Raw genomic sequence first — 18501 nt, 5'->3', positions numbered from 1 at the left:
CTGCTTCAATATGCCGCCCAAGAAACTGCACGTGTCGAGGACAGCTGCGCACACGAGTCTCGCGCAGCGTCCGCTAGGTGGCCGCAGTTGAGGGGACGTCTTATCATGCCGCCCGAGTCTCACGCCGCGTCCGTTAGAGGGCTCCCATGTGCATAAGATTAGTTCATGTGCTACTCTCCAAGCAGGCATCGGCGATGGCTCCTTCATGTCCAAGCGTGAGGATACATTGTGGTCCGACAAGCTGCCACAGCCATCGCCGTGTCTGTATTGCTGATTCACACAGGATTGCTGAATTTTCTTGGTTCCTTTTTGTATAGATGAGTGGCTTCCCCCTCTCCATGAGCTTCACGGACGTGGACACGGTCATCGAAAACGTCCTTTCTACCGGCGTTCATCTGACAGAAGCAAAGAACGCCGAGTTTGCACTGGCCGTCCACATTCATCCGTACCCTTCCAACGTCTTGGCCGTCTGGGTGTACGTGGCTGTACTCTCCCGCAAGTTCTGAGGTGCGAGACGTGCTACCGGGCTGTTTTTGTTGCAGCCATTTTAATTGTTTCACTACCGCAGAAACAACCCTGGCTTGTCTGGTGATCTGTAGCGCTTTGCTAGCAGTTCTGTGGAGGCTTCAAGCTCGAGATTATACCTTTCGGTGCTTCATTTCAGCTTGAAGTGGTGGCCATGCCAAGGCCTTAGCTCAAGCATTTTGTCTTCAAATGCATCTTAGTACCACAAGAGGGAGTGCTATAAGCATGAGTATGTAACTGTAGTTCCACTGCTCTACTTTAGATAAAGCAGAGTTCCAAGGTACTCACATGGCCTGAGCAGGCACAGAATTATTCTTTTATGGCTATATCCTCACAGTCGTTGCTTTCACTGATGTACTAAGAGTGGAATACTGCAGACAAACTGGGCTTTTTTTCAACTATAAGTGGGTTAAGAACTGACACACAGCTAGTGCTTACCAATTCCTCCTACTTGCCCTCTTTCCCACCTTTTCGCTTATCTGAAAGGATTTACAGACCGGCAGAAATTTGAGTTTTACTCTTGGTTACAAGGTATTGCACTGAGTCTTTTGGCAGTGATTTCTGTCTTGAACGTTATTTATATTGTCTCAATAATAAAACTTTTTTCCAGCTCTTTGGTGGCATTACTTACCAATAATCATCTAATTATTTTATTGACATTAAAAGTGGTTATTTTAGGAAACTATATATATATTTTTTTTTTCAAGGATCCAGACACATTTTTGCCAGGTGCTATATTTTATGGGCTACACCATCAACTGTCTTGGCACAGCAACGTCACTAAGGTTCTAACTACTCAGCTACTGCAATAGTAATTCTTTATTTATCATCTTTTGAACTTTTTACGACAGGGAGATTGCCAAAGCTTTAGGTTTTATTCATTAGGCAACACCACTACCCCAAGAACAGTACAACAGGGGTAAAGCAAACAAATAGCACTGGTAACAAATTATTACATGGAAACAGCAAGATTCAAGTCAGTCGATGCTACTGATTAGTATAACCAAATAAAATCTTAAATAAAGTTCATGTGATATTCAGTGTGTAGGCAATAATTTTTGGGTAACCAAATGACTTTGGTGGGAAACTAAATCTGACTAGATAAAAAAACTAAATCTGACTAGGTAACATAAGTATCATCACAAAATTTCTCTTTGCTATATCTGTGGGAGCCGCTCAATTTGCTTTGCCAAAACAGACACAAACTAAAGTGCAAACGGGAGTGGAAAATTGTAATCACTTCGCTATAGTCGCTATTTCATTATAACAGATTTCGTTATAAGCGGGCACGACAGTACTTTGTCAAAGGACTGATATATTTAAAAAGATTGAGGTACATCTAAGCACGTCTTATTAGTTGTGAATGTGAAAGCATGCAAGCCGCTCGTCCGCTCTCTTTTTCGCCTGCTGCATACTTTTCGTCGCCGGTCAGCACGTATGCTCCCCAAGGCAAGGTGACCTTTGACCCTCCGTGCCCAGGGGAGCAATGGCACGCTGGTGAACACGCAGCGCCATGGGGTGAGCAGTCGTGGAAACTGACGAGTGCAGCGGCCAATGGGAGCCCCATCGACGCACGCCAGCCAATGGAACCAAAGGGAACTATCTGCCGTTTTCGCGTTTCAAACTGATGACGTCAGCTCGCTCCATGAGACAGTTAATGCTTTCACATTAATAAACTAAATTTGCTTGTAGTGCATACAGAGGGCCTACTTGGAACACGTTAATATTGACGACTTGGGTAGGAAATAAACATTTCTTAAAGCACTAAATAACCAGATTACATGAATGAACTAGGTCTGCTTGTAGCACATACAGTGGAACTTATTTGGAACACTGTAGCATTTACAACTTTGGTAGGAAGTAAACATTACTTAATGCACAAATCTGACTTGATTACATACTCTGTTGAAGGATATATATGTTTGAATAAGCTAGTCTGCTTGTAGCACATATATAGTAACAGCTACTTTGAACACACTCAATCAAGCTGCTCTAACATTACTAGTCATGTGCAAATAGTGGATTTTATGTTTGAAGCGAATTCAGAAAAGCAAATAGTGATTTTTAACTTTTAACCAAATATTTTCGAATCCAATAATAAATAGTTTTTCTAAGCTTTTCACTACTGCACCATGCTTAAACAAAAACCCAGCTGAATTCGTAAAGGTGGTTCCCAAGCTTTCATTTGTTTATTTCCAAGCTAAATTAATTTTTATCTATGTAACTATATTTATCGACTGTGCCCTCAGAAAGTTTCATGCATTGGATTGGCAAGTGAATGACACACTTGACATAAAATTAAGCCTATAAGATAGGGGTTTATAAATATTATTGCTATGTAAAAATACCGTTTCTCCAGTTGCAAATGATCGATGCGGGTTTTCAGGGCATCTGTACGTGACATATACTCATGCATATTAGCCAGTTTAATTGTGAAGTTTTCGTTTCTTTTTAAATACACCAGATACAAGCGTGACCATTCCACTTTGAAGTGTGCTTTTCTTCTAAGTATGCGGCTCCAATATTTGTCATTTTCAATGTGTTGATCGCGGTGTTTTAGCCCCATGGAATGTGTTTCTTACCGAGCACTGGTGCACTGGGGAGAAGCAACACCCTCAGAAGCCAGCTCTGCAGGTGTTGCTTTTCCGCACTGCACCGGTGCTCGGTAAGAAGTGCACTCAACAGGGCTACCCCGCCACCATCAATAATTCGAAAAATATAAATATGCCAGTTAACCTCGAGGTGAAATCAAATAGTGTATTATTTGCAACTACTATTTGAATATTTACGCAATTCGAACATTACGATATCAAGCTCAAACACGCAACACCCGACCAGTCTTTTTCACACGTGCAGTACATTATGGTACAGTTGATCGTAAAGGCGAAGAGTGACAAACGAAGTTGCGAAGAGAAGGAAGAGGACTCTATCTGCTGCACGGGCCACGGCTTGCCACTCCCGTCGACGAGAGACTGTCCTTTCCACCACTGGAGACGCGTCTTCCGTCAATTGGGCCATCTCAGTTTGACGGTCGGCGAGTTTGAAGTCTCCGACGAGCAGGAGACTGCCCAAGCGCCCGTCTAGCAGGCGCATCAGGCAGCGGGGAGGCTGGCAGGCGTGGGAGTTGTGCAGCAGCTTCAGCGTGACAACGGCGCACAGCAGCGACGCAGTGGTCAGAACTGTGCAGTGGCACAGGAATGTGACTGAATCGGAAGACACGAGAAAAAGGGGTTAGCAAAAGAAGTGCACCGACGTGGGTAAACAGGTGAATCGTAACCTCAGTCTGGCAACAATAAAGGGGCCTTCAACAATTCTTGTATTTTTCAATAAATGCCACTTAGAATTATTCCTCGACACTCGTAACCGATGAAACACACGTTAGTTGTTTTTTTCTGCAGACAAGTGCAGTCGCAGAAAAATGTTCGAGGAAAGTGAGCAGCATTCGTTCTCTTAACTCGCAGCCAGAGCAAGTGGCCACGTGATGTGGGGTTGATTATATGCAGTGAATATTTTCATAGCCATGCATTGGGGTTGGCAAAATACAGGGCACGCGCCAAGTTGCTCATGTTAAGGTTCAGCCATTTGTGTCGTCGCAGCGATGGGGCATGAGCCACTACCTGAATGCATGTCAAGTGGTCATGTGCAAAAAGTGGATTTTGAGTTTGATGCGAATTCAAAGCGAATAGTGGTTTTTAGCCATATATTTTCGAATCGAATGTCAAATAGTTTTTCTAAGTCTTTAAAACGAAAGCCCAACTGAACCATGCAGGTTGTTCCCAAGCTTGCACCTATCTATTTCGAAGTTCATTTTAATCTAATATTTATGGACAGTGGCCTCAGAAAGCCCAATGCCTACATTGGGACAACAAGTAAATGACACATTTGACATAAAATTTTGACTATAAGGATGCCCATCTGTACCCAATTGGGAGCATTTATAAATCTTGTTATATGGAAATATTTTTTTTTTAAATTTCAAGTTTCAGAAAAGACAATCATGAATAATGAATGCAGGTTGTCAGAAAATACCTGCCTAACATATATGCTTGCATAATAGCCACAGTTTAATTTGGGAAGTTTTGCTGTAGAGTAGATACCAGCATTCACAAAGAGTGTTTCTAATTAAATATGCAAGGCGTGGGCAAGTACCATCCCACTTTGAAAGTGTGCTTTCCGTGTAAGCACGCGAGTGCGATATTTGTACTTTTTGAAGTGTTGATCGCGGCAAGTTAGGCCCGTTGAGCGCGCTTCTTACCGAGCACCGGTGCGCTGCAGAGAAGCAACATTCGCGAAGCTCGCTTTTGCGGGCGTTGCTTTTCCGCAGTGCACCGGTGCTCGGCAAGAAGCGCGCTCAACGGGGCTAACCAAACCACTGTGATCAACACTTCAAAAAGTACAAATATCGCAGTTCATCTCGAAGCAAATATCAAATAGCCTATTATTCGGAACTACTTTTTAAATATTCACGCAACACTAATGTCGAAGCACCAATTGTCAGGAGCCCAAATCAAGTGCTCGCAGAGTGCTCGTGTCCACTCTATGAGCCACATTTGAATATTGTCACCGCAGGATATTGCAAAGCTTGACAATGAAACCTTGGGGATCACATTGTTGACAACGCAATAACGCGATCCCCGCAACTTCGTCATCAAGTTTTGCAAAGGAGATACTCAAAGAAAACGTCTGCTTTTGTCCTTGAAATTGTTCGGTGACAATGAAGCTTCTTGGTCGGTGGCGTTGCGTGCGAGTATGTGTACTTGGGTTCCATTAGCGCCTGTAAGCTCGTGTAAAGTTAGAAACATTTCTACTTAAAGGGGGACACTACCCAAAAAAAAAAGTTTCTGCAAAAAAAGTTGATTTTGAAAAATTACATAAATACATCCAACAACATCTAGAGAGTATTCCCAGAAAGTTTCATTAGTGTAGACTGCACAGTTAATTTTTAATAAATTATTTTCTGTCCACTGAAGCTAAAGAAAAGGTAGGGTTTGGAGCAGTTTGAACGCATTTTTCTCCGTCCCACTTTTTGGTATAAATTCCATTTTAGTCAGCCTATCGTTTGATAATGGCAATACTGGGAAGGCTCGTTCTTCACTTTTCCTGACTGAAATTTAATAAGGAGTGTGGCTATGCCTATGGATTGCTTTTGTCACTTTACAGATGTCTTTTATAAAAAATGTTGACATTTTATCGAAGACACTGAAGACCAAAAAGTTGACTAATTTTGCAGAAGAGAAAATTTATAGAAATGACTGGCTTCTTACAAAAACCTTTCCATAGCCCTAGGCATTCTGCTACTTATCTAGCGAATACAAATCTTGAATATTGTGATAGTTTTCCGACAATAGGTTTACTAAACAATGTGGACGTGTTGCTGATAGAAGCTGTTCTAATTTCCTTCTCATTTACCCGACAGACCTAAAATTTTGTTATGCATTCTCTAGCGTGACCACCAGCCTACCCTGTAAATTTAATTAATTTTAAGCCAAGGGTTCAAAAGTCGACCCTCCTAGGGGTGTGCCCTCTTAACATCCTTGTACAGCCCCTCTGGGTTTGTCATGCAGTCACGGTCAACAAGGTCCTGGAACCTCCCAGTGAATGGAGGAACGCACCGATGGGAGGTACGTTGCTTGAGCCCGTGAACTCTTTGGTCACGCTGTCTATCAGGAAAGTGGTGAGCAGCAGGCTTATGCCACCGAGGGTGATCTTCGGCGGCGATGAAGGCAGCCAGAAGATGATTAGGGTGGTGATGACGACAGCAGCCGTGGGGCGGTCCCAGCTGGTCTCGTACTTCCTTTTGAGCATAAAGCTGAATTCTGAATTTTGGAATGTCAAAAGTTCGGAGAAGATGCTTTGTTAGTGGTCCGTTGCAGTTCATTAGTGTTGAGCAAATACTTGCACTGTGGGCTTTGAGGTCATATGAGCCTGCACTCGTGCGATCACCGTGGCAGGATGTGCATTTCGGAAAAGAAGAGTATGTTCGGGAAAGCCGATGGGCAAACATATCTAAAACAATCGAGTTCAAGAAGGCAGATAAAAGACAGATAAAAAGAGGAAGACAACCAGATGCCATCTTTTTAAAGGGGTACTCCACCGATTTTTTTAGCTACTTCAACTAACTATATTTTCTGACTCCCCGGCCTTTAGCCTTTCCGGTATGCTATTTAGCATCGCAAAATTCATAATAGGTATTGTGAAATCGGCAAATGAAAATGGTGCAAAAACCAACATTCAAATATTTGCGCACTTTTCAGTGCCGTGAAGTCAGTGGCAGGCGGGCTTGCCAGTTGAGCAAGTAGTCTAAAAATAGAATATGCAAATCATTTGTTCCGTGCTGGAGCGCGGATACGGGAGCGAGCTTCCAAAGCACTCATTCGACACCAAGAAACCGCTTCAAATCCGTTGGGAACAACTTCTATTGTCCAAAAAGTTAACCCCTGCCTTCCACTGACGTCACTTTGTTGTTGCCGGTAGAGACTTTCAGTTTGAAAAACATGGTGAAGACCAAAACTGTAAATTCAATAACTTTGCGAAAAAACAATATTTTGACCTAATATTTGGGATACTATTTTAGCAATGTTTGTTGGTTAGTTTAGCAAAATTTCAAGCAAATCGGAGACAATGAAAAAAACGGTGGAGTACCCCTTTAAGGGATGCTGAATCGAAATTTGGACTTCGTAAAATGAGGCCGCAGAAGTGTTGAACGGGATGCTCCAAACTTCAATACATCACTCGTATATTGTTATCTCAAATATATGGCCATATTTGTGGAAAGGAAGGGTGCGATCAAGCAAGAAGTGTGACTTCACGATTCTATTCAAACAGTTGAGAACGAGGGGAAGCGGCCTCGCATTAGTTCACCTGCTCGAGGGGACAAAACAAAGCGGAGATGGAATGGAAATTGCAACGTCACACATCTCGTCGGCCGTGTTCAGTCGCGCACCTCGTTTCCAAAAATACAGCCATTTGTTAGATATGTTGTTGTATGAGGGATGTTTTTTGGGGTTTTGCAATGTCCCACTTATTGCTCCAGCCTTGTTTTGTGAGCTCCAAGTTTCGGTTCAGCATCCTTTTAAGGGGTGTATATGTCCTTTGTTATCTGTCACCTTTCTGCTTCCTTGGTCTCAAGTTAAATAAGTTTACACCTACAAGCTTCAGGTTTTCGGAGCAAGTAACCGCATTCAAGGGAAGATTACATTCACCTGGATATAGTGGCATAAGCAGAGGGGTACTTCAAGTTAAAACCCCCTGCTTCCCTCTCTCTTCATGTCCACTTCCATCCCCCCAACCCTGTCATTGAGATCCCACAGGCATGTAGCCAGGATTTTGTTTCGGGGAGGGGGGGGGGGGGGGGGGGGGGAGGGGGGGGGGGAGGGGCCCACCCATGACAAAATTCTGTATGAGGGGGAGAGGGGAGAGGAGAACCCAGCAAAATGGAAGATTTCGGGGGGGGGGGGCCTGGGGCCCCATGCCCCCCCCCCCCCCCCCCCCCCTTAATACGTGCCTGAGATCCCACCCCCCCTTCCCGCCCCCTCAAAAAAAAAAACTGGCTGCGCCACTCATTCGCCTATTCCCTATTCACGCAGCATGTGGCACTTGCGTACCGCTTCCCCCGCAGCACAAGAGTGCACGTGGAAAAGCCCACCCTTCGTTTTAGCCTGGGAGGCATGCATATGACATTTCTTTTAGGAAGAAAAGGAAGTACAACCACTACATTTTGCACTGGTGGAACTAAAGTCACCAATGACCTATGCTTAGTGTACCGCCACTGCATTCCTTGATTATCTTGTGGGTGCAGCAATTTCGGTTCTTGGTGCGGTGCAGGTGCAACTGTCGATACCCACCGTTTGAAAATGTGACAGTGTGAATGCAATTAGCAATACCTGAAATTTGAAAATCATTATTCCTGGGCCTTAAGTGGAGTGTCACAGAGCTCGGGCGATGTAAATTTTTTCTGTCATGGTAACATTTCTGGAGGAGAGAAAAATATTTCTAGCAATTTCAGATAACTGGTGACGTATCGACTTTAAGCACAAAGTAGCTAAAGTGTTGCTACGCTACTCCCAAGTGTAGCTTATATTTAGTGGCTCTAAGTGAAACTAGAAGTGGTACTCATCACGACTTCAAGAAACATCAGATTCAAACAACTGCGAAGGTGTGCAAGTACAGTGAAACCCGTTTAAAACGAACCCATGTACAGCGAATTATTGTCGATATTGAACTCTGAGATAATTTAAATAAAAATACATGTAAAAAGTACTTTTTATAACGAACAACCTATTGGCTATATCAAACTTTTTTCCCCCGGGTAGCAAGAGTAGGAAAGAAAGAAAATTTCGAAAGCTCAAGTTGCAAACAAAATTGAAGAGAAGCGATTTAGAAGTGGAGAAAGCTGAAAAATATGCTTTGCACGCATGCACAAAAAAAAAAGCTTTCATCCCAAAACTGTTTGCCCACGAAAAGAAGCAATTCAAAAAGGAAAATAAGCTAAAAAAAACGGCACGCATGCAAAAAAAAAAGTTTTCAACGCTTTGTTACAGGGCGGAAGCGAAGAGATGAGAAAGAAAGAGAAGCTTTTGCCTTACAACAAATGCATCGTGGAAGTTCATTGTAAATGGTTTTTGCTATATCGAATTACTTGCTATATCAAACTGATCGTAGCGTATCCTGCTGTTCGTTATAAATGGGTTTGACTGTATACCTAGGGCCGCTAAATAGCCTAACTACGCTTCAAAGTAGTGGCCCTCCAACCTTCTTGGTGCTCAAAATCATTGTCAATTGTCTAAGGCTTTACATGAATTTGCAGGAAGCAGTTTTCTGTCCTTTAGAAATCTTAAAACAGCCTACGACAAAGCGAAATGATATCGCCCAAACTTCCCGAGGCCCAGGAAGTCGCATTTTCTAATTGTAATGATTGCCAATTGCGCACGCTACCAAAAATGGCAGCACCCAGAAGAGCATCGGGGTATGAGTGGCGACAAACTAGGCTCAGCTTCCTTAGTGGCTCTAGTGGTACGGATTTCCAGAACATCTGATTTGGAGAACCGCAAAGATGTGTAAGGGTATATGTACCCATAAATGGCAATGTGCCCCCGTCGAGGTGCATGTCGATGTGGGACGCATCCCAGCTTGCGTTGTGGAGCCCGGCGACGTCGATGGCACCGTGAATGTTGACCTCGGAGCCTTTGTAGTTCCAGGGTATCAGGATGACGGTGCAGTAATAGAGCAGGCTCGAGAATCCGTCCACGGTGCTCGTACAGTGAGCTTGCAGTTGCTTGGTTTGGTGCATCACCACATTTCCTTTGGAGTCCACTCGGACTGACGTTTTGGTTCCCTCGTGCAAATAATGGGTTGCATTCCTGAAAAGCGGGGCGACAAACGTAAGACATTAAACCATGTGGAAGACATTTTCGCCGTGATGTTTTGTGTAGCCCACTGCAGTATGTGGTGCACAAGTTTGTCTGCTTCCTTTGCTGGGGTTGTGGTGACGTCAGAATGTCGAGCTCCGTTAGCCTCCGATTGAAGGACAGCGGGTAGATCTCAAGGCAGCTTGCTTTGAGGTCTTTTCACTATCCTTCAATCAGAGCCAATCAGAGCTCGGTGTTCTGACGTCGCCGCAACACGTGCAAAAGAAGCAGACAAACTTCCGCTCCGCATAATCGTGGTATACAACCAAATAGCCTAGGATATAAAAAATATGATCTACCGTATTTTCAGAGTCGACGCTAACCTATAGATTGTGAGTGTAGAGTTCTAAGGGAGCTAAAACTGTAGAGTTTTAGAACATTGCACCCATTTTCCCCTAAGGAGTAGCGAATTATGCTCTTTCGTTTTAACAAAAAGTACAATATATTAAGTTCCCATACTTTCCAGAAATGAATGCAGGGATCCAAACATTGTCGGATGGAACGATGATGTAAGAGAGTCCATCGTAGTCACTTGAGTTCCAGGTCAGGAATTCGTCGTCCCATTTCTAAAAATGTGGAGGAGCAATGTTAAGTGCTTACAATTTTTAAGCATTTGAATAATTTTTGTCTTTTCTTTTAACTTACCATTGCAATCAGCGTATTGACTTTAAGGGCTTGCTTGAAGTGGTCCTGTAAGTAGCATCCTCTGTAGCTTAAGTGACTTGAAAGCGTTCATTGTAAAGTTGCTAAAAATTTGCCCACGGTTTGTTGCATTATTTCATGCATACATTTGAAGGACCTAGTATGAAACAATATCTGTTCACTGCCCAGAATGAAGCCTCTGCGTGTTTCGTTGACATTTTTATTTTGAAAATTGTTACCTGCATTAGTCACACATCCTAGTTTATGCAAAGGCTCACTTTTGTATTTCTTTGTGTACATTTTTTACTCAGCAAGTTGAGTGCAGCAACTTGAGTGCAGTATTAATTTCTGTGGCAATCAGAGCGACTTCTGAATGCTTGCAAGCTTGTCATACTTATCGTTTTTACTATTTCTTACCATGTCAACCACATTCTGTATCGACACGTTCAGGTGAACATGCGTGATGTTTGAGTTGAACCGCACCGGTCGAGCTCCCTTGTCGTACCTCGTGGGATCGAGTAAGTGCTGGAGCAGCCTTTTCTGTTGAGAAACTTGGGAGCCCTCATCTGGAAATTGCACAACTTTATGGTTACTCGCCTCTCTTTATGTATGTTATCCCGAGAAAAATTGCACTAATTCCTGCGCCATTTGCGCCAAAGCGCTTACCCTGCTACGTCCTGCTACATTTCAGCAAAATGTGTGAGAAATTTGAGCCAACATGGCGCCAAGAGTTCACTACACTTTATTAATAGAGAAATACTGAAACCAATAGTTGTGGCGTCCTGCCAGAAATTGTTACGGTATGATTGCAGGAATTTTTTTAACTTTCGGCTACCATGTAGATTAAGCTGTGATTTGATATGATCTTCGTATTCAACATGACTCGGTGCTCGGAAGTTGCGGGAGATTTCTAATTTTTCACGGTGCACACCAAGGGGCTTTATTCGTGGGCAGTTCGGGCGGTTAATTAGCTCCGTTGGGTGCTCTCCTCGCCGGGCACTCGTGCACTGCAGAGAAGCTACGCTCGCGGAGTATATAGACATTGCGATTTTGTGTATGTCGCTTCGTCACAGCGCAGCCTCAGACTAAGAAGTAAAACACACCTCCAGGATGAAATGATGCACGACCGCGCGTTGTGTATTAATAAGAAAAAAAAGAAAGTTAAAAAAAAGGAAATACGGTAAATGCTGATTGACAAGATAACGTACGCCAGTAAAATTTCCAAAAGAGAAACTGCAGTTCGTTTATATTATTACATAGACGGAAGAGGACGATTGAGGTTGGAAAGAGAAGAAGAGAACAACTCGATCTCTGAAACTGGGAGCAACAGCTCTATCCTATTCCAACCATGCGAGACTCTGACAAGTCGCGTGCATCATTAGCAGTCTTGTTGTTTTTTTTTTTTGTTTTTTTTTTGTTTTTTTAAATATAATTTGAAGGAAGGATGTTTGGGCATCAAGAAAGGAGGGTTAATGACTCACTTGATTAGGTGTGGCTGGGCTGTGCCATGGGTTAATTTTTACGTCTAAATAAACTTCAACTGTTCTAATGAAATTTACTTGAGCAGCAGAAGGAAAGCTTTTGGGAATACTGCACTGCATAGACGGGAAATTTTCAATTTCTCCGGGGGGGGGGGGGGGGGGGGGGGGGGGGGGCGACGGCGACGGCAACAAGCCAAGCCCCCCTCCCCCCCATACACCCCTTTTGTTTCCGTGCACCCAGAAATCCCCGAAGCGAGGGTTTATTTTTCTATTTTTCTTATTTGTACCTATACATTGCCAGTGGACATTACAGAGAGAAAAAAAAAAGGGGGGGGGGGGGGGGGCACAGAATTTGTTGCTCCTTGGCGAGTGCAAAACATTGCTCTTCCCGAGGAGCTCCTGGGAGGGGGCTCGATGTAGTCGGCGCCTATGCTGTCCTGAATTTGTTTTAAGGCGTATTTATTCTCCACAAACTCACTTCAAATCTCTACAGGTAAGATGTTCTTGTTGTGCAGAATTAAATTACCTTTGCTGTTTAGAATTATGTTTTAAGTTGCACAAGAGTGTGAAGGCCAGGGTCTTTTATTTGGATAGGCCAACGAGTGGATTCAATGAGGATTAAAGTGTGTGATTGTGTTCCAAAATGAATCTGGTTTGCCCAAAACATGCTTCAAAATGACTCGAACCAAATCGCATCACTGCGGCCGTCACATATCGTCGTGAAAAATAAATATCTCCAGAGGTAAATTAGTTCCTTATCCACGCCCGCAGGGTGTCTGGACAAAAAGAGTCCCCAGGATAGTCACCTTTCGCAAATATGATTTTAATATTAATTCGTCGCTTTCGTGCGTCTCACTAATATAACCGCGCACTTCATCAATGGTACTGGAATAAAGTTTTGACCAAAAGTCACAGATGCCTTACCTGATGCCGCCAAATAGATGCAGGAAAGTAACGCATATAAGTAGAGATTCCGACGACATTTCCTCGGTTCCATCTGGGAAGGGTTATTTCGCGAAAGAAACTCCCCATTTAGAAACTGCCTTCGTTCGCACAAAGCAGTACGCGCAGGTGGTAACGGTCAAGTTTCGGTTTCGGATATCAGATCAACTGCGCATGCTTGATTGGTACAGCTTTTTTTTTTTTTGTCCTTTTTATATTACTGTTTTTTAATTATTTTGTTTTAGATTGTCCTGCATGCTATATAAGTAAAAAAAAAATGAAGAAAAACAAAAAACAACACGTATTTTTAACGGGTGCTGGTGACGGTTGGCTAACTGCTGGTAACGGCGAATCTAAAAGTTCGTCGAGCAACATTGCTCCAGAGACCAAAAACAGAACTTTGATCAACTACTTGGGTCGCAAAGTACGCCAGCAGGCAGCGATGTAATGTACTCACCTTGCTTTTGTTAATTTAATGTAAAAAAAAAAATAAAAAATAAATACCCAGCCTTAGTAATTTAAACCAACCATGTATACACTATTACACGGCTTCTGGAAATACATCAGTCAGCGAGACGAGTATTACGTGCTCATATTGGGGCTTGACAACGCTGGCAAAACGGTGAGCACAACTTTTTCCGAACGAAAACACTCGGCATTATTGTGTTTGTTGAGTTTGCAGACCGAAATAGCTTATGCTTTTGACTATAATATGATTCCAGACGTACCTTGAACAGACGAAAACCAAGTTTTCAAGGGGCTACAAGGGTCTGAACCCACACAAGATCACCACGACAGTTGGCTTGAACAGTAAGGATTTGCGCAACAGCCGTTTGATGAAGTTAGAATAATAATTGTAATAATATAGAAGTTAGAAGTTGCGTTGAAATATTATTTGCATTCGTGCAGTCGGCAAGATCGACATCCAGGGAATACGACTCAATTTTTGGGATCTGGGCGGGCAAGACTCGCTTCAATCCCTCTGGGACAAAGTAAATAAAATCTGTTTCTCTTTTTGTGTGTGCGTGTGCGCGCGTGCATTTCTTTTTATACTGACCTTGTTTTGAGATTTACATCTGAATGTGGTCGCCCCTTTATCCTATTTGACTGGCGTTCGTCAGGAGCGCATGCTAAGGAAGCCAGTCAAATGCATGCTTTGTTATCTGAACATTGTATGACCAGTCCGTGGCGATTGCTTGTTGAATATTTTTCATTTCACCTTCATCTCTTCGATGTTGTGAAACAGATGTAGAGTGTAACTATCTAATATTGATCCCGTTTAAAGATTAAAAAAAAAAAACTATTTCAGTATTATGCTGAATCCCATGCTGTCATCTACGTTGTGGACTCCTCCAACGAAGCGAGGATAGAGGAATCAAAACAGGCATTTGGTATGTGGCCTCCATGGCCTACGACTGTTTCTTCCTCGTGAGACGGTCGGCTATGCCGGACTTTTGCTCGATTGTTGGCTTGCATGCTTGTATAACGCTTGTCGTCTGCGTCTTCTCGGGAAGGTACAAAAAAACATTTTCACATATTGAAGTGCACTTTTTGTAGTGAAATAGTGAAATAGCTACACTTGGGGACAACTTCCCTCACAAAGTAAGAAAAAGTGGAGCACGGGTGCCCATAGCTTTGACTGAATTCAGAAGTATGCCCCAAGTAGAGTCACTGTTCTGAAGGTACTACTCTAATATAATTCAATAGCATTTACGAAGCATCGAAATATTCTATGACCAAAAGCAAATTTTTCATAATCGAAATCCCATGAAACTCTATGTACAGTTCACGAGGAAACATTTGCACCCCACTAGGGGAATGCATGTTTCGTCTTCTCTTAAAACAAACATTCTGACCATGTCGCACACTTGTTTATTTTTTGCTTTTTTTCTCTCCAGAGAAAATGATAGGGAATGACGCCCTCCACGGCGTACCCGTGCTCATGGTGGCAAACAAGCAAGACATTGCTGTGAGTAGCGTCGACACTGTTGAAACCTCTGGCCCGTTCAGGAATGCGGAGCACACGCATCCCACAAAATTCGAAAGCACCCTATTGATGCAACGTGTTGAGTACGAAGGCAGCTGGTTCTACTGTTGACTGCACAAGTCTTGCTCAGCTATCCAGGCGGGTCTGGGCACCGCGGCCCGGAGTATTAGGAGCAAAAGCTTTGCGCTGCAACTTCGATCTGGTCGAGCATCATACCAGCGTGTGCGGTCATGTCTCATTTAGCAGTGGCACTGCATTGGCCAAACTTCTCATCTTGCGGCGACAATGGGCGACATGCATTGGGACTGTTTAACTCCCCGCCATCCCCCCCAAAAAAACCACGATGGAATTACTTTCTTAACTATCCCAAACAATTTTTTCTTAATGATTGTGGCCCTCGTTCCCCATCCCGTGGCAAGAGCACGCTTAAAGCGACGAGGTGCGCACGTCCCACGTAGCGCGCGAAACGGTTGAGACTACCGTGACCTCATTGACTACCGTTCTTCCAAACAGGGTTGCTACAGCGTTGCCGAAATCCGGCAGCATTTCCGGGAGAGCTCGCACCTGATTGGACGGCGCGACTGTCACTTGATTGGAGCGTCCGCGCTGCACGGGTGAGAACGTCTTAAGCCGTCTCGAGGCATGCGCACTTGAAAGCTATGCAGGTGTCTGCCAATTTTTTAATATCACATAGGTAGTCACCAAAGGGTGTGGCGATTTCTAAACATCTGGTCCTTCCTCTGCACCAGGGCTGGGCAGTGTCGTGAAAGTATCTGTTTCTCTGTATCGAGAAAGCAGTCGTTGTCCTCTATTACTTAGGTGGTTCACTGAGAGCAATAATGCTTTTTTTTTTGCAACATTTGTGATGGTAGTTGTGAATGGACGAATGGCTGGAGATTAAGGGAGGTGTATAAACTGGCACATAAAGAGGAACGCAAGCACAATCGTTTCCATTGGCCACGAACTGCACCCTCGGCACTTATCACCGTTTGGGGAACAGTAAATTATTTCTGTATGTATACACGTATCTGTATTCCGGTGCTTTCTTTTTTCGTCGGAAGTATCTAAGGGATATCCCATCACATAAAAGACAAATGTATCTGAATATTTGTATTCCGGAAATCTTTTTGGAGTAGTACATCTCTGCCCAGCCTTGCGACCAACGAGATTGCAACATCAGTCAATCAATCAGCCAATCTTTATTCATAACTCAATAAGAGCACCAAAGAATGAATCGCAAAGCAAAAAGCAGCAACATAACGAACCGTGCCTCACTTTTCTTAAGCTGCCGGCAACTTAATAGCAATGGGTTTCTAACCTTGAAGCATAACAGTTACTCGTGTTGGAGTTGGCCTTCACGAGATGTGCTTCGTTTTTCTGAGAAAAAAGCAGACACCACATTTCCTCGGTAGTAGCCTGCGGTATTTATGCCTGTATAAATTTCCCAATCATTATGAACAAGCAGACGACACGGTGGAGGCATTGTTTTTGCACAAATATTCTGTCTGCACCGCAACGGATGCCCAGAACCTGACACAAGTGACGTTTTCAAGAGAAGACCTTTTTGTGGGCTTACGGATGCGTTTTCTGGGTTTTTTCTCTTGATCTCCATGATTGTGGGCTGTGTGTCACCACCGTGCATTGCTGTTTTGACTATAGGGCAGTTTCACAAATCATCATTTCACTTCCGGCAAGCTGTGTTCCGCCACACTGACAAACAGCGTCCGCCACTTAGCTATTGGCGTCGTTCTTAGCATCGGTGAAACGCATGAGCGTGGGATGCGGCTCCGTCAAGGATAGAACTCGGTAAGAGACTGAAGCCGTATTTGGGTCGCGTAAACCCATACTCACTAAACTTTTTATCCCTTTTGGAGCCGAACCCGTCAGCATCTATGGGGCCTGTTCGGTCGTCGATGGGTCTTAGTCCTAACGAAAACTGGTATGCGAAAAAATAAAGTACCAGCCGATTCACTTTTATGTTCCAACAGCCCTGGCTCATATTATCAATCGTGATGTAAAAAAAAAAAAAGAAAGACAAGAAAACCTCAGGCGAGCAGAAAAACGCTGCTTACACGCATAGAAATACGTAGGCGAGAGTTCATCAACAGGGCGACCGGTGAAATCTTGAGCCGGATGTATGTCACGTGAAACCCCCCTATAGAAGAGTATCAAGAAAAAACTGCAAAAAAAAAAGAAAAAAAAATTGGAGATGAGGGAAGATAAACTTTGGTTACCAAAAAGGTCCCCTCTCATCTTTGCGGAAATGCGATAGTGCACTACACCACTGTCTATACTCCGTTTCACGATAACTTGGCAAGCTGTGGAGGCTGTGGCCCCATCGAGCCAGTAAAAGCGTCCACGTAACAATACTCCATGGTGGAGACGAGGGTGCCCTCCTTACTGTCACAGCAACAGCGTTTCTTTTAGTAGTGTTGTGGTCAGACTCTTCTGACTGCAACACTACATGACACAGAAAAAAGACAAAGACATGTTACTTCTCAACGATACTTAATACGGATTAACACTTTTCCTGAGAAAAACATGGTTTTTGGACGATGTTTAAACCATCGCAGCCATGTAATCCTCCGCTTCTGCTTAAAATATAGACTTCGCATTAGCACCCGCCACAGATTCGCGGGTAAATTGAGTGTATGGTTGTTCCTGAAGAGCTCGCTACTCTAGCAGACGACAATGTTGCAACAGTGGACGTTCGTTTGAAGTTGGTTGGTTTCGCTGCAGACGACTCTTGACCAGCAGGCGACAGCCGGTTCCTCCGGACCGCGTATCAGAGGCAGCGACACTAACGCTCCCGTGACATGGTGTCACGTGCCTCACTCCAATGCTCTTATTGGGTTGCGGATGCCATAGCCTTCACTGTTCGCCAAGTTATTTTGAAACGAAGTATAGACCGGGCAACTTCAAACGAACGAATGGGGGTCGTTGCAGTGAAGGCATCAACGAAGGCATCGAGTGGATCACCCAGTGCGTGAAGCGGAACATCCTGCGGCCGGCACGCAACAGCGAGTCTTTGTGACGTCCGCGACCCCGTCGAGCTCCTCCATTTATATCTCCGTGGACTTGACGCCACGCGACCCGTGAAGGTGGCGCACAACCGCACGACTGCGTTCCACCACGAGAGCCGATCCTGGACGGCGTTCTGTGGCTGCTGCGTGTGCAATGTCGTTCACGACGATGTCGCGGTGGCAGCGTCGCCTCATCTCTAGCTTCGACGTCGCTCAATAAAGTGCTGCAACAAGCTCTGTACGCTGGTTACTTGCTTTTTAACTGCTTGACTGCTATCGATGAGTCTTGCTTGTCTCTTGGTTTTTTGGGCGCTTGTTAGGTGCAGTTTGTGGCTGTTTTACAGTTATAGCTGTTGTGGGCTTTCTCCACTACTGGGAATGACGTCTGTTGATGTTGTTGTGTCGCGAACCTCCCGAAGTTCGAGTTTGAAAGGTTTTTCAAATTTCAAACCTCGCTAAGGTTCGAATTTGAATAATTAAAAAATGTCAAGGTT

The 18501-nt window shown here is 44.0% G+C and overlaps 3 protein-coding genes across 3 annotated transcripts in view; 2 read left to right on the top strand and 1 right to left on the bottom strand.

Annotated features, from left to right (window-relative positions):
• The window catches only part of LOC8034879 (coiled-coil and C2 domain-containing protein 2A), a 29386-nt gene extending 28250 nt beyond the window's left edge, over nucleotides 1–1136 (top strand). The window contains exon 15 of the mRNA XM_029976897.4: nucleotides 318–1136. Coding sequence (XP_029832757.4) covers nucleotides 318–506 — 189 coding nt within the window. The 3' untranslated portion in view covers nucleotides 507–1136. The remainder of the gene's footprint in view (nucleotides 1–317) is intronic.
• Nucleotides 1137–3369: 2233 nt separating this feature from the next.
• On the bottom strand, nucleotides 3370–13052 carry LOC8034878 (neuronal acetylcholine receptor subunit beta-3). The gene is made up of 7 exons (XM_040501675.2): nucleotides 12980–13052; nucleotides 10992–11140; nucleotides 10578–10622; nucleotides 10392–10498; nucleotides 9598–9896; nucleotides 6138–6341; nucleotides 3370–3728 (listed from the first exon to the last, which is right to left on the bottom strand). The coding sequence occupies exons 1-7, from the start codon at nucleotides 13050–13052 to the stop codon at nucleotides 3370–3372; spliced, it is 1236 nt and encodes a 411-aa protein (XP_040357609.1).
• Nucleotides 13053–13372: 320 nt separating this feature from the next.
• On the top strand, nucleotides 13373–18243 carry LOC8034877 (ADP-ribosylation factor-related protein 1). The gene is made up of 7 exons (XM_002410690.5): nucleotides 13373–13619; nucleotides 13720–13807; nucleotides 13907–13989; nucleotides 14307–14388; nucleotides 14896–14966; nucleotides 15498–15598; nucleotides 17931–18243. Exons 1-7 carry the CDS (start codon nucleotides 13527–13529, stop codon nucleotides 18016–18018), a joined length of 606 nt encoding a protein of 201 aa, XP_002410735.1. The 5' UTR covers nucleotides 13373–13526; the 3' UTR covers nucleotides 18019–18243.
• Nucleotides 18244–18501: the final 258 nt, after the last annotated feature.

This window comes from Ixodes scapularis, unplaced genomic scaffold (assembly GCF_016920785.2).
Source record: "Ixodes scapularis isolate PalLabHiFi unplaced genomic scaffold, ASM1692078v2 PGA_scaffold8__174_contigs__length_109621045, whole genome shotgun sequence".
Lineage (NCBI taxonomy): Eukaryota > Metazoa > Arthropoda > Arachnida > Ixodida > Ixodidae > Ixodes > Ixodes scapularis.
Note: the sequence above shows the minus strand (reverse complement) of the source record. Positions and strands in the feature narration are given on the sequence as shown.